At 30.1% G+C, this 17,420-nt stretch overlaps 1 protein-coding gene across 1 annotated transcript; it reads right to left on the bottom strand.

Moving 5' to 3' along the window:
* Positions 1-133: 133 nt before the first annotated feature.
* On the bottom strand, positions 134-13,986 carry LOC119687019 (WD repeat-containing protein 81). The gene is made up of 10 exons (XM_038101164.1): positions 13,765-13,986; positions 13,085-13,702; positions 12,296-13,032; positions 11,895-12,238; positions 8,588-10,377; positions 7,792-8,532; positions 5,630-5,805; positions 4,694-5,575; positions 510-1,102; positions 134-423 (listed from the first exon to the last, which is right to left on the bottom strand). Exons 2-10 carry the CDS (start codon positions 13,650-13,652, stop codon positions 189-191), a joined length of 6,066 nt encoding a protein of 2,021 aa, XP_037957092.1. The 5' UTR covers positions 13,653-13,702; positions 13,765-13,986; the 3' UTR covers positions 134-188.
* Between the last annotated feature and the right edge of the window lie 3,434 nt (positions 13,987-17,420).

The raw sequence follows: 17,420 nt of genomic DNA, 5'->3' as shown, positions 1-17,420 counted from the left end.
AACATTTAATTAAAGACACTGTTTCTTGTAGTGAAAATAAAAGCATGTATTTACATTTAAATATTATATTGTATTTATAGTTAAAATAACATAAATTATTTAAATATTATAAAATATATATTTCATAATTCGCTCTTAATATAATTATGCTAAATTTTGTTGGAATGTTAACAATTGCACATTTCTGATTAACTAAATAGAACTATATTTCCACTTTCATTTCCAGCAAGAAATAAACGATTCAAAGGAAGTATAGCTAATGAAGTCAAAACACCACGAAATATCTCTGGCCGTAATTTTATAACCGTATTGGTAGCATGGGAGCTATTTATATCCGAATATATTCCAATACGATTGCCAGTAGTTGCATACACTAACTCTTTTCCAATCGTTTGCAGAAAATGAGCCGGTTCCGTTGAGGGTCTAAAACAAAAAACATACAAAATTAAGTTTAAAGAATAAAGACTGTTATATACTGAAACAAATATCAGATATGTAGAGCAACATACCTTAATTGATAATGCAATATTCCATCGTTAGCATGCCATACAGCCAAACTATGATCGAGTGCTGAACTAATCAGCTGATGGTCATTTGGTGCAGTAAGTTGCAATAAATCGCATTCAATTGGACGCCATCCATTTAAATATTGTCCAGTGCGACTATCTAGCATTACAATACTACCAGATGACAGACCAACCGCAAACCAATTACTAGATGGTGTCACTGCGATACAACGTATAGTTAAATTTCCTTGAGTCACAGGGCAAACTCGCCATTCATTCACATACTGCATACATCGTGAGTCTATAATTTTTACAGTTGACTCGGCAGTACCTGCTATTAATAATGGACTAGGCGATGATAAACATTTCACTATGGTAACAGGATTATATTTCGGTGACTCCAGAATTCCTAATGGTCGTCCTATAAATGGATCCCATATGTGAACACCCGAATCGCAGGAAACTGCATAGCGCATTGCATCCAGATATGCCAAAGAATTGATTGACTTTTTGTGATCCGTATATGTGAATTGACATGAACTGATAGTTTTACCATCTCCCTCGTTACGCAAGGACCAAATTTTTACGGTTTTATCCTAGTAATATATATAATATATATTTCGAATATTATAATTTTTTCTCAATTAATTATAAAATAATAAAATATTTAGGTATATAGGATAGAATGACCCAAACACCGCTTAAAAAAACAAAAAAATTAAGTAAATAATAAATAATTTATATTAATAAAACAAAAATAAATAAGAAATTTTAATAATATTAAACAAAAAGAAATATTGTTTATTATTTATTATATTATAATAAATCAACAAAAAAAGTTTGCAAAACTTGATCATTTTTAAGGTCAAAATTTATTCAATTTCTTATTTCCAATAAACATGTTTTGTTCTTTTTTTGGACAAATTTCTTACGTCCAAAATAGTTTCCAAATAATAACTTCCACCCAATATTTGTTTTTCAGGATACGATTTTTTTTATCCTGTATATTATCCTGTACAATAAACATTAATAATTAATAGAATTTTTGCTCTGTGAGATAAATGCTAACAACAATCATCTCTACTATCTACTATCTATTATCTTTAATATTATCTTTGCCTAAATCTATCTTTCACAGAAACTGTTAGTCAGAATTGGGGAGTTAACAATGAGTCCTTATTTGTATATAGATGAACACTCTGCTTAAACTTCAACATATCTCTTGGCAAATGATAAAAAAAAATATTTGATACATGTGATTGTTATGAAGAGATATAAAATATATTGATCGTAAGAAATTTGGCTCGAAAAATGGAAATATTTATTTAAGATTAAATTTTGATCGTACAGTATACAACCCAAAAAAAATAAAAGAAAAACGCTAGTTGTTGTCAATAATTATTAAGAAAAAAATGGAAAAGATTTTAATCTGAAATGCTAAGCCCAAAATAACAAAAAAAAATATTTTGTTTATACTATGTTCAGACACATCTTAATTACGCAAAAATCTTAATTTTATCTTCGTTTCAGATAAATTAAGTTGCTTTTTCTATATAAAATTCAGTTTTAAGGTAAGAACAAAATTAAGGAAAATTACCTTAATTTCGTTGACATTATTTTTTAAATAAATGTCAGTGACAGTTGACTTTAATAAAATCGGGAAAATATTTTGAAAGTAGTGCGAATTTTTAAATTTGAATATAGAAAAAAAAGTGTAACTGTTATTAATTTCAAATAGAGTGAATTCACATACCTGGAATCCACTAAATATAATAAACTACTGAATGCCATCCTTTATAGTTATAACAATCAACTTTTAAAATTTCCCAAATACAAATAGTGTTTGGAGCAAATAATTTTTAACATTTGTTTTGTAAACAAAAAACATATGATTTCCTTAATTTGGGACAGTATAAACACTTTCGAAATTAACTTAGGACGTGTGCGAGTTAGGCTAAGTTGATGCTAAACCAAATGGGAAATTTTTTGGGATTTTTTGCACTGCACACATTTAGCCATTTAACAACACGTACCGACACATCACTACATTATCGGCACAACTTAGAATTTCCCTCATTTAGAACGCAACTTAGCCTAACTCGCACACGACCTTAACTTCATTTTTACGAAATTAAGGAAATTTAGCTGTTTTAACATAGTATTAGGGTTAAACAATTATTTAACCCTAAAAATAGAAAAAGTTTATTGATTATTATTAAAAAAAAAAAATTAATTGGAAAATGTTTAACTCAGGAGATAAAAAAAATTTCATTATTATTATGAAAAAAATTCTTTATAATAATAATTTCTTAAGACGAAAAAAAAATAACCGCTAAGAATTTTTTCTTAGACGAATTAAAATTGTTAGGCACTTTTATTTTCAAAATTATGAATTTTATTATGGATCTCTGGTTAAAATTAAACAAAAAGTAATAATGCAATAAGAACTAGTGTTCAAATGATTCTAGTTTGTTGTGGTTCTGCTTTAACTTATTATGTACTTTTGATAACTCATTATGGAGAATTTAATTCATTTGATAGAAAATATCTATATAACACTATAAGAAAAAGTTAGTCCATTTATGAGAACTCTTTAGAATTATAGACAACAGGTGACATTAATTGGCAAAAATGCAAGTAAGGTGGTTAAAACTATTAATTTTTGCAAAAAAATAACCATTCTGAAAGATCAGAAGGAAATTCACAAAAAAATTAGGAACTAAAAAAAACAATTAATTGATAAATATAGATTAGAACATTTTTAAGAATATGTATCACTGAAGCTATACTTCAGCGACACATATCTAGACAAAAATAAATAAAAACCGCAAGCCAATATTTATTTTTACTGACTAAAAAAGGTCCTATCTGAAGAGCTAAGTAGTAGATTGTCGATAAATTACAAGCAAATATAAATAATAATATAAGCTACTGATTTATTAAAACAAAATATATAACAAAAATGAACAAATGAATGAAAATATGTAACATCTAAACAGAATGAAATTTCATGAAAATTCAATTGGGAATAAAGTGATTGGATGCTCAAATTATCTAGAGAGAGAGATAGAAAGAGTATATTAGTATCAATAATATTTATAAACTACATATTTTACAATATATGTATTTTACAATACAATTTTGAACTAATGATTAAATCGATCATTATAGACAAACTGATCATATATTATCAGTTAATTTAATCGTTCATTGTCAGTATTGTTACAGTAGATCTACATTTACTTTTGGAGAATTTTTTTATTGAGTAGTTAACAGCTTAGTTAAACCGATTTACTTTACCAGAATTTCACGAAAGGTCGGATCTACTCGTCAACAACGACGACCAAGTGCCGTTCAACACCCCCTAAAAGGACTTCACAAGCAAGTCCCAGCGGAATATTAAATAATAAACAATAACCACTAAATATTTATATTAGCAGTAGTTATCGAAAATACTAATGGCGAGCAGAAATAAAAAAAAAGAATATAAGAAATATATTCTTTTATTTCTATAATATATATATATAGGGTTAGACAATTTAAGTTTTACCTATTCAAGCGACCATATCTTTTTTTTGAGCAATTATTTTTTATTGATTCAAATTACAAAAATTTGTGAAAATAATCAAAATTTCAGAATACATTCACTCTAGCTCAATGTGGCCATATTTTGCCGTAACTATGGCAAACAATTAAGAAATAAGTTGGATGCTTCACGAATGTTTGGAAATTCGCAACGTTCGTGCAGTCGAAACAACTCCATTACTTTTTCGAATATGCATTGGATGCTTCGATATTTTCAGTTCTTTGGGCATTTAATTACCACTACGACTCGGAAAGTCGAGCTTTGACTTTCACAAAACTCAAAACCCGTTGATCTACGTGAAGATATCAACATTGAATCTAGCTTTAAAAACAAAAAATCAATGCTCTCATCGTGAGATACTGCTTCGAAAAAATTTAAAAAAGCTATGAAAAATTGGAACTTCAAAATACAGTTTTTCAGATGCCAGATCATTTTTTATAACTGATGCCATAAAATGGACTATAGACTCATTTACTCAAATTGTGTAGTCATTTTCTTGTCATTTGAAATTTTGCAACTCTTAAACAACCAACCCAAATAAATTCTTATTATAGCAGTAGAATACAACATTTGGTATTAAAAGATTTTTTTTTTCACAAACCTTTGATGAAGAAATGAAACTGTTTTCGTTGTCTAATGCTATTATTGAACGCACAGAATTTGTGTGTCCGCTGAAAGATTGTAGTTTAATTTGTTTTAGATTAATTGATGAATCCTGATCACTACGACCGACTTCATGACGCCAATATGATAACCAATTTCCCCTAACATGCCTGCCTGTAGGTATCTGCTCGAATTTATATGCCACCATATCTAAAACTTCCATTGGTCCGATATCTTGTTTCGTTTGTTCAGTAGTAACAGCATTTGCAAGTTCAATTCGATTGCCTACAACATATGTACCAAAACTATTGGTTAAGCATTGTTCCACTTTTATGTCGGTTGACTTTGTCGCATTACTATTACTATAGTTATTAGTGTTAGTGGATGATATGGATGATTTGTAGTTGGGTTGCTCATACTCATGACAAAGTGTTAATATAAGTTGTAAATTCAAAAGCGTACGCTGCATAATGGCTTCTCCCAAAAACCGTAAAAATGATAAATAGGCGGAATGTGCAAGTTCTGGACTAAAAATATATCGAATTTCCTCATTAGCACGATAAATATCTTGACTTGCACCAGCAGTATCATTTTTAAAAGCAGTAGTGTTAGTGGGCAAAAAAGGCATAGTTTGTTGTTTTGATGTTTTTAAATAATCACTTGAACCATAAACTTTGTCGAAAATAAGAAAAAAAGGGCGTAAAACTGGAATGCATAAATGTTCCTTTGACATATCGGGACCAATACGTATGCATAAAACATAAACAGCATCGAGTAATTTGCGTGTTAATACAGATCGGCCTAAAAAGCTATTAGGCATTAATTTAGGAGTGGAATCTAGGAATCTCACTATTGGCAATAAAATTGATTCTAGAATGTCCTGGAAATAATAATATAATAATATAATATATGTAGATATAACACAGTTGCTTACTTTTAATCGTTCCATTATAGTTACATCTTTTAAACATGGTATTATACACTTTAACAACTGTAAGGAACTTATGATTGCACCTTCAAGATTACCAGTTATGCGATTGGAGCTCTGTACTATTAATTCACCAATATATGGGAGATACTGAAAAAGTATTACCTCTTCACCGTAAAGAGCTGAAAGTAAATATAAATATGCTGTATATAATAGAAATAACACGAAATAACAAATTTTTACTTTATTGTATGAAAAGTCTGTGAAATTATATTTTATTTGCTAAATAAATCAGCAGTACACTGAGGTCAACATCGTGACAACCTTACTAAAAAAAGATTAAAAGGCGCTTATATCTGTATTTATACAGATAGCCCAAGCCACATTTAAGGCAATGACATCTTGAAATCATCCTTCAAAAGTTCTAGTAAATTGCTATGGCATGCTACAGCTACTGTAAAACAAAGACATATTGGTAGATGAATTAGTGGCATCGAGTTCAGAGATAATAAATCAAGAACTGAATCATCCACTCAATTCTGTGCACCTAAGCATTGCTGTACTATAAGTTGAAAGAATAAATAATAAGTTTGAAAAATGATTTGTAGCCGAAGGAAATCGCTACTGGCGCGACACTTTAAGTAATTTCCAGTCTAATATCTACGATAGCATATCTCTCCTCAGTAGAACAAAACTAGTGTTGTGGATAGGTTATCTGACGGATCATTATGGCCTGCATTATAATCTTAACAAGATGGAACTATCTGAAGAAACAGAATACATCACTGATTTAGAGACCGATGAGACCTCTAGTCACATTCACTGTAACTGTTCGACTGGGATGTGGGCAAGAAGGAAACTGCTAGATCAGAAGTACCTATCCTTGTCCGAAGTTACGATACCCGCAATAGCTGATATTTTATCTTTTATTCGAAAGATTAATTACCTTGCGTTCAGTAAGGGTCGATAGGCAACATAAAAGATTAATCATAGTCGCAGTGTTTCGCTCTCTGGCAGCCAGTAACATATGTACATATTTATTTTCTATTCTATGTTTGTAATGCCTCCTGCGTAAAGACTGCTGAAAAATGGTTATTGTGCCGATAAAACATGGTTTAACTCAAGACGATAATTGTGACATATGCAACATACGTGTGCTATAGATATGTCTAACCTGAGACCACGAATGAAATACAGTCAAACTATCGTAACTATCGCAATAGAATCGTAAAAGAACCACTAAAGCGTATAGAAGCAAACAAAAAACAGGATATTGCACTTATGGATTGCATAAATCATGAAACAAAAGCTTGAGATATTGATGCAAGTACTCAAACGATAGCGCACTGCTTTAAAAAAGCTGGGTTTGCCCAATTTTCGACAGATTCCTTCGACATTCCTTTAGTTTTCTTAAATAAAATTGATGAAGACCGTGAATTGATGAAACAGATTTATTAAGCGTAGTTTAAAGTAAATAAAATAACTTCCAATGCTTCTCTTAACGATTATAGTGTGCTTGACAATGAAATTTGTATATCAAGCTTTTTTACAGATGATATTATTAAGCATTATAGCTCTGAATTAGTGGATCCGATTCTAGGAGCAACGAAAAGAGAAAAAAGAGGGTTCGATGTATGAAATTGTTCATCAGCTTTCGAAGAATAAAGTAGAAGATTCATTAAAAATTCTATATTTTTTTTTTCAAACGAATGATACTATAACTGATGATCACTATAAGGCTTGGAATAAATTGGAATCTCTTTTAACTAAAAATTCACTATAACTTCTGGGCTGTATTCGATTTCAAAAATATACATAAATAACTTAAAATATAATTCTACTTTTTTTCAAAAACAAAAAACTTTTTTAAATCAAAGTCTCCATAAGTCGAACCATTCTTTGTAAAATGGTACTTCAAGTTATGGAACTCTCTTATTTATAAATAGGCTTGACATTATGTAGTATAATTATTTAAAACAATATAAAACAATAATTGAAGAAACTCTTTTAGCATATTTGACAATTCAAAGACTAGCTCAATAAAAACTAGTACTGATATTTAAGTTTCAGTGTATTTCAAATATGAGTGTGTATTGATAAATTTTAATTAAATATGTATTTTAAATATGTATTCTAAATATGTTATGTACAATATATATTTTACTTACCGGATATTGATGCTAAACATTTAAAAACTGTATCAGCCGTTCTGTCACCAACAACTCGAGCATCAGTAATTGAAAATTTGTTAAGATTGTTATGGTCACTGGAAATATTTACTTCTGGCAGCAGATTTTCTTGTCCAACATAACACAAAGAAGCAAGTTTTAACAAATTTCGTGCAATGTAACGGGATGTCAGCACAGGACCTAAACGATAAGACAACCACACCAAACTCTCTGCACTCATTTCTGATATGCGCTGGCTCTGCACGGTTTCACTTTCTGTCGTCTTATGCACGTGAGGAACTTGCGATACTTTTCTATCTTCTCGCACTTTTGTATCGTATTCCGTATTTTCGTTTTTTTGCTGCATTTCCATTTCTTTGCAATGCTCTTCGACAACACCAGAAATTTCTTCAAAGGAATTAACACTTTTTTTCGAACCAATTTCGCAATTAATGGTGCTAAGCTGATTTGTACATGTTAATCCGATAGGTGGAATTTTGATTTCAGGCGATTTAATGCCAGTTGTTGATTCATAACCACTTGGTTTCGTAAATATATCACTATCTGTATATTCTGGCGTTTCGCTTTGCGATATTGCTTCTTTTAGCTCTACTGTTGATCGCAATTTAAATGAATCTTCTGATTTCTCTTCAGATGTGTAAGAATTAGATATAAGTTCACATTTAATGTCATCATCAAAAATAAATATGTCTTCAATTTCTTCCTTGTTTATTTGAGTTGCTATAAATATAATAAGGTTTGCATTTTTTGAGTAGAATTAGTAAATCAAACTTACATATCACATTTGCAGTTGAAGTCTTATTATTAACTTGCTCCTCTGTCATTTCGGAAAATAACGCAGTTGAGCTTATTTCATCATCAGCGGAACAATATAAATTCTTTGTTGTCGTCTTTAAAAATGAATTGTTCAAATTATTATAATAATAAAAACCCAAATCATCTGCAGGCTCCTTATAACCTCTTACAGCTTCAATTATCGGAGTAATGAAGTTTTGTAAAAAACATTGCAAACCGAATCGCACAATAAGACGTGACAGAAAACTATGATGATATAATTTCGCTGACTTTTCAGATTTGAAAGAACTTATTGCTAAACTGTGTTGATGATCAGTTTCTGTTGCCGCAGATAGCCTCTCTCGTTCCATACTCGTAACATCATAAAGTTTCAAAATAGGTGATAAAAGAAACTTTTGGGTGTTAGCAATTCCGAGAGCTTGTGCTATAGGATCAAAGAGATTCCATGCAGTTAGTATTGATGTATTTTCGGCAGTGAGAAGATCAATAATATAAGGCAGTAATATTTCCACAGGCGAAAATTGTTCATATCCGCCTGGCTCCAGTAAAACACTTATAAAAGTACAACAAGACATAATTTTGCATTCAGCTATTTTTTGTTCGAAGTCTAACCGCTTGCGATTGAGATCAGAATATTTGCTGCAATCTTCACCATTGCAATTAAAATGAGTAATAAGGTTTAATAAAGTTTCGCTCAAATCAAACGCTCGTAAGCTTCGTAGAAGCGCGTAAATTGTGCTGTAGACTTTTGGAAATGGTAGTATTAAATTGGAAAAAATTGGCTCTATTATTTGAGTTGAACCTAGAGGCGGAAGACCATTATAGGAAACTTGATTTGATGAGCGCACTTGCAATAAAACTTGCACAATGTACCGCAAGCATTTTGGAATTTCTTGTTTGTAAAGTGCAGCGACAGTTCTACAAGCGGACAACCTTTCCGAAAAATTAGAATTCAAACTATTAGTGAGATATGGACGTAATCTCTGTATGGCAAAAACCTCTACAATAATACAACCAATTACCTGCAACTCACGTTCTCTTTTTTCAGAAATAATAGTTTTGAGTATATGCTTCTTCAAATAACTCGAAGAAGGCATTGAGATGTTTTGAGAATTCATTTCATGTTGTAATACTGTTCTTTTGATTTCGAAATTAGGACAAGTGGCAAAAAATGGGTTAGTGAACGAGTGTCCTTTTGAGTTTAAGTCGAAGAAAACGTCGTTTACTGTTGCATTTTTATTTTCATTTGAGATCAGTTTTTGTCCGGAGAATGTGCGTGTGAAGAAACTCTGTGTTGTTTCTAAGTTTTGCATTAACGCACAAGGTGTATAGTCAGCAGGTAATTCAATGAAATTAATTGGTTGATAAAAACTAGATCCAGGTTGGTCGTCATTTATAAGTGTTTTTTGCAAATGTAGACGTGGTGAATATGTGATTGTGTTACGACTAACTGAACTGCTGGAGTACATATGATAGTCAATGGGTGAATCATCCGCCGCAAATAGATTTTCAGTACTTCTAGCTAAACGTTTAATTGACTCCTTTTTATGAAGTTTACTTTTACTGCTCGCACCAAATGCACTGTTTGAATTATGTAAATAACTTAAACGTGGAACGAGTTTAGTGAACCAAAGTGATGGAAAACGTTTAGCTGGATGAGGATGCGTGAAGAGCTGTACTATGCCACGCTGGCATAGATTTTTATGTTGATCAACCAAACTGAGGCACACATTTTTCGATCTTATAGCGGCCTTACCAGTCAGCTTATAACTAAAATAAAATCAAACGTAATTTCTTTTTTATAAATATTCAAACTAATAAGCTAATGAAATATTAATTACAATATAATAGTATTTAAAAATATAATACACATAATAATAATAATAATAATAATAATAATAATAATAATAATAATAATAATAATAATAATAATACGAATAAAATTATCCCTCTCTTCTTAAATATATCGACACGTTTTGCAATGGAACTAACATCAGTGAAATCGAATATAAACGTGAATTTACAGTCCCCCTATCCTACCTAGTATCCTATTTCAAAGCCAAAGTTGATCCACAACACGGATCTCAGCAGGCTCCCGCCCAACGTCTCCCAGTAATAACGACGTCTCCCTCATGCAGCAAGAATTCTCTTAACTCAATTGAGATCAGGATATAGTCACGCTAAACAGTTACTTGTTACGCATAAACACGTCTATTCCTAATGTGACATAGCCCATCTGTTCTCCTGCCCCTCTAAGCACACAAACCTCCGTCCAGTTGACCTTTGGACCTACCCCTTTGAAATTAGTCAGGTTCCTGTATCTGGACCGTCATTTAACTGTACTCTTGCCGTACTGCACGCACAAACCTGCGTCCAGTCGAACTTTGGCCACACCTGGGTTGCGGTTACAGAATGTTTAACGGAGTGGAAATTTTTGATCTGATTTAAATATTCAATGGCATAAGACAATTCTATATTATAATAAGATTATTCATAAACGACATAAATAAATTCAGAGGTAATAGACTAGCAATAGAAGGGTCAAACACAGGATTTCTGTTGTTATTGATGTTGTAGCCCGCCTAGATCTGCTTGTGTGACCCCTTTGGGAATGTTGATTTCTAACACAGAATTTCTAATGCAGAATTTCTAATACAGAATTTCTAATACATGTTGATATTGCTATAATAAATCATGACATCTGAATTCTACAATTTCTAAGATTTATAAAACTTAAAATTTAGAAATCAACATGAATAAATCTGAAATTGTGATGTATAGACGTTTGGTCCGAAATTTGGTTCTAAAAGGAAAGGCAATACACGAGGTCACGAAATACTGTTATTTAGGAGTCACACTTTGGCACAAGTGATTTGACGCTGAACTAGGACTCGGCAATGCAAAATAAAACGAAAAGTTACTAAAATTAACTAATCCAATTTTAATAGCAAGTGTTAAAGTAATGGTAACTTACATTTTTAACAATACGCAGAACAGAAATATAGCTCATGAGCCACCTTAAAATTTCAAATGATTCGTCTAATAAACAGACTTCACTTATTATTTAATTTCACAAAATAAATTACAAGTTAGCCGTTTTATTGGGAATCTCTTCTATTAAATAACTATTGTTATCATAATAGTATTTTTTTAATATTTAATAGTATTATTATTTTAATAATTTTAATAAAAAAATCATTTAAAGCACAAAATTACTAACTACTAACAAATATTAATCATAAAAACAATAACAATGATAAGCAAAAATTAAATAATACATTTCATACCCAAAATTTAAATCAATCCAATGTTGTAGTCGTTCACTAACATGTTGGGATTCTAAAGCCTCACGATGCTTTATAATAAAATCTTCCGGACACGATGCCCAACCTGGAACTTCTAAATCGGGCAAATCCTCATGAATGCTTTTAAATATCATAGGATCTGTATAAAATTCCGGTATACATTCATCGGGCGTCCACTCTTGTAAGCGTTGAATAGAAACTGGATATTCCGCTGGTACCCAAATCGGACGTACATGCTCGCAAAGCACATTTTGCGGTGTACGACGTGCCATATATACAAAATATGTAATTTCAGAAAGGAAATCTGAAACATGATGAGGTATACTCTATATACACAAACGAGAATTTGATTTAGTTGCTCATAAAGAATTTGAACTACTTACATCAGTCGCATTTTGATTGTTTGCATTTGAGAACATTAAATCCAAATGAATATCACCTTTATTTAGGCGATATTTACTTTTGCTTAGATCGCGCCAATTTAAGCCATTGCGAGCTGCAAAATCTGAAACCCATGGCATAATATGATGATAAGCCGGATTTTTAAGACTTCTTCCCGAAACTTCGTTTAAAATTGTTAGGTAATCAAAATTAGATAGTTGACCATTACACCACATTTCGCAATACTCTCTTAAAGCAAACTGGTTCGATTCACAAAATAATTTTGAATCGATATTTGTACTTAATGTGTTTTCAACATTAACTTTATCATTTATAAATACTTTCGAATCTCCTTTAATATCAGTACAGTAATTAATATCATTCGTTAAGATTTCACTTTGTGAAGATAAACTATGTGTTTCATTGTTTATATTCAATAAGCTTGCTTCTAATTTTGGGAATACTTGTATCCACAACTTATGTGATACAAGTATGTCATGTAAACGCACATCACCTAAAAACAGTCCCTTCGACTGCATATGCTTTAATAGCTCTAATAGCTGATAAATAAGAAAGAGTGATTTGTTTAGCGATTTATTAAGTATAGCTGGACTATAGGTGATACAGTCATATAAACTTGTCATCAATGCAGGAGGATAAAATAAAACACTAATGTGAGTAGATGTTTCTATTGCTACAATAGCTGGCAAAATATTTGGATGATTGTCGACAGTAACACCTATAAAATAAAAAATCGTTATATCATCCATGTTATGTAAAGGATTTATTACCATATTTTTTATTAACATACGAACTGTCAGTGGAAAATTCTTCACCATGTAAGTATCGATCAAGTTTACAATGAATAACTGGGCAATTATATATTCGTTGTATTAAATCTTTTAAAGCAAAATCATACGGTACTAATGTTGAAGTTGGAGTTTTGCCAGGATTCGTTTTTTTACAGAATTTCGTGCGTGCTGCGCTATACTGTATATGTGCCGACTCCCACAAGTTCTTAAAATTTGTATTTGACACATAGGCAACTGCTTGGGAAAACGACAATGGTAAAGTGCCTGCATCGAAGGCGCCAATTGTATCCAAATGTGGCAAAGGAAAAACATTTAAATTTGTATTTTTTTTAAATGTTTGAACAAGAATTCGCGTCCAGGGGTGTTTAAGGGGAACTGGATGAACACGCCTATCTAGCAGCGGATTTACAGGAAACGTAGTTATTTTTCGATATTTTTCCAAATTTTGTAACCATTGTTTATCACATATTAGATTAAAACGCCCAGGAACAACAGTCTCGCATACGTGTTGCGCATCAATTCCAATTTCCGTACATATCACATCCATACTGCAGCAATGGTTTCAATCATTTAATCCAAGTTTATGAGTGAAACTTTCTACGTAAACATATTACATATACTTTGAGTAGGATTATAAAGCATTATTTGATAACACTTACTGCAATTGTTCTCATTTTCATATGCTTATTTATTTCTAATACTATTTTAGTTAGATAAACAAACCAGCTTCTTGATAAATGCCGCGAATACCTTTGCGCCATATTAACATTGTTAATTAAAGAAAACAGCTCAATATTAAAACACCAAAATATTACGAATTCATACTAAATTCCAACTAAATAATTAATATAAAGGACAAATTATGAATTAATCATTTAATAAACTATATAACAACACTTCAAAACAACTGCTGTGTACACTTCAAAACATGCTTGGAAGGTAAGCACATAAACAGAAATTGTATGTTGTTTACACTTTCAAGCATTAATGGATAATTTTGAAATGAAAATTTCAAAGTCAAAATTCATTATTAATATATTTTATCATTATATCAATAAATTTTCATTAATATAACATATTAATATCTTCTTTTATTAAATATTTCAATTAGAAATGACTCCATCTTCTCTTTTCATATATTGTAATAATATTTTAAAACAAACTACATATTTAATAATACACTCACACTCTCTCTTTTAGGCAGTTTTGCTCATTATTGTCACTAATGAGGATAATTTACCATACAAAAATCTTTGATATAAATATGCTCATTATTAACAAATTTGCTCATTTAAGGCGAAAAATGTCGAATGTAACCTATAAATACAAATTTCCCACAAGGAAAAATACCAAAATTTGAAATATTTATCATATGTTTTATATGTAAAATGTGAACAAATAACAACTGAACTGTAAACAAAGACACTGAAGAAGTAGGTATTTAATAAAATCTTTGGTTTTATTAATTGGATATATAATTGATATATGAAATGCATATATTATTAAGTTAAAGCTTATAAAAGTTTATGAAAGTTCTTTCAGCTTCATAATCGAACTTATTATAATGGGAACGTTCAAAATTTATTATAAATGAGCAAGTACTGAAATAAGACAGTGTGAATGTACTATTACTAAATAAGCAGTGAAAACATGCTATCAGCTTCACCAAACAACAACCCAAAAAAAATAGATGATGTATTAAACAAACTAAGAGTACGTGCTCACTGATTACTTAATAAATTTATCTTACTAAATAAATTTCGCTTACCATACAAAGACCCTCTCTACTTTTCAACTGACTTAAAAATAAAGCAAGAAAATCGAACCAAAAATATCGAATGCAACCCTTCAAATTAAATTTCATAAATATCATAAATCAACAAAGTTTGAAATTTTTGTTATATATTTTATATTTAAAATGTAAACAAAGAACACCTGAGCTTTAAATAAATGTACTAAGAAAATAAGCATATAATAAAATCTTTATTATTAATTGAATATGTAATAGATTAATAAGATATACATACAACATATATGTAAATGATTTAATATTTTGTGTAATATATTATTGAGTGAAATTTTTCTAAACAAACAGAAGCAAACAGATAAGAGCTCTTTCCCATGCAACAAGTAATTTATGTCGATGGAAACAACAAAATCTTAAAGTTACTTAAGTAACTTACTAAGCACACAATGGTTACATACTATAAACGTTATGTAATAATGTGGTTTCACTGTATTCGTTAGATCAAGTAACTTGAGGTTGCAAAGTAAATTTCATTAACTATACAAAAAGCTTCCATTCTTTTTAACTTATAGTACATTCATACAGTCTCATTTAGGCATTTGTTTATTTATATTAATGAGCTCATTCCCATTATAATAAACTCATTTATATAGCTGAAAGAATTTATAACTTTTACATACTTTATTTAATAATATATCACACAAAAGAATTAAATATATAAGTGATATATTAAATCATTTATATACATTTTATACTTATTTTCTAATGTCTTTGTTTAGAGCTCAGGTGTTATTTGTTTACACTTTAATATATGACAAATACTTCAAATTTTGGTCATTTCCCTTGTGAGAAATTTATTTTTAAGGGTTATATAGGTTATATGAAACCTCTTTGTATGGCAAATCATCCTTATTAGTGGCTATAATCGCAAAACCGCCTAAAGGAGACAGTGTGAATGTATTGTTACTTGACTGTATAGTAAGCAAAATTAGGAAAAATTTTCCACAAAGGAAATTAACAAAATTTGAAATACTTGCAATATGTGTTACGTGTAAAATATAAACAAACAAAAAATGAACAAGTGAAACAACCAAGAAAAAATTTTTTAAAACACAGTCAAACTTCCATAACTCGAACTTCTATAACTCGAATTTCCTATAACTCGAACCAAAAATAGTGCACTATGGTTACATACAATTCTGCTTTATTAACTCGAACTTCTATAACTTGAATTTCTCTATAACTTGAATAAAAATTTTGCTCTGTGCCGGAGGGAATATGGGAAAGTGCATTCTATAAGTCGAATTTTTGTTTTAAGAATAAATGCATTTTGGTGTTAGGGGAAGTCCCTTTTTCCAAACCAATTGTTTAGTTTTTCTTTTTATTTTGCTTCTTTGTTCAAAAGCCAGTTGATATCAGCGTGCTTTAAAGTAAATAAAACAACTTCCGATGCTACTCTTAATGACTATATTGAACTTGACAATGAAATTTATACATCAAGCTCTCCTACAGATGACGATATTATTGAGCACTATAGCTCTAAATTACTGGAACCATTTCTAAGCGCAACGGAAACTGATGATGAGGTTTCGGTGGATATAATTGTGCATCAGCCTTCCAAGAATGAAATAGAAGACTCATTTAAAATTCAGAATTTATATTTGCATCCAATGATGTTACAACTGATGATCACTATAAGAGTATGAATAAAGTGGAATCTCTTTTTACTGAAAATACGAAAAAAATTAAAGTTTCAATCCCTAACTTTACTATAACTTCTGTGCTTTATTTGATTGCAAATAAATAAATATCTGAAAATGTAATTCGAGTTTCTTTCAAAAATAAAACAAAAATTAAAAAATTTTCTAACTCGAAGTCTCCATAATTCCTTTGCTTTGCAAAATTGGACTTCGAGTTATGGAAGTTTGACTGTATTTGTGTTTTAAGTTTTTTGATTTTCATCGAACTGAGGTCATTTATTTAACATGTAGAATAATTTATTTTAATGAATTTTAATATTTTAAATAACTATATTGTATAAGTGTAGTTATTTTTATTATTTTATGTGTTAAATATAGTAAACGACTTAATCCCGGCGAAAGCCAAAAACCATATAATATTTGCGTTTTATAAATAAAACATATAATTGATATACAAAAATGTATATAAAAATATATTTAAATGTTTTTTAATTAATTTGTTTTTGTATTTATTTTATTTGTTACTTTTAATCACTTTAATTTACATTCGAAATTTTTCATATTAAATGAGTTGATTTATTGATAATGAGCTTATTTATATGAAAGCACTTTGTATGGTAAATTATCCTCATTAATGGCTATAATGAGCGAAACCTCCTAAATGAAACAGTGTGAATAAGCTATTTATCAGATTTCATTAGCGACCTAAAACAAACTGTTTTAAAAAAGACAAGGGGCACATACGATTACGTAAAATAAGTTACAGTGTAAATATGCTAATATGATACACGAGTACATCGCACATTACATTCCGCATTGATTGTGTTTTACGAATTTGAAATTAGAGTTAGCAAGCAGCACAAACGTA

Source organism: Teleopsis dalmanni, chromosome X (assembly GCF_002237135.1).
Source record: "Teleopsis dalmanni isolate 2A chromosome X, ASM223713v2, whole genome shotgun sequence".
NCBI classification, from domain to species: Eukaryota; Metazoa; Arthropoda; class Insecta; order Diptera; family Diopsidae; genus Teleopsis; species Teleopsis dalmanni.
The sequence above is the reverse complement of the archived record's forward strand: the minus strand, read 5'-3'. Positions and strand labels throughout refer to the sequence as shown.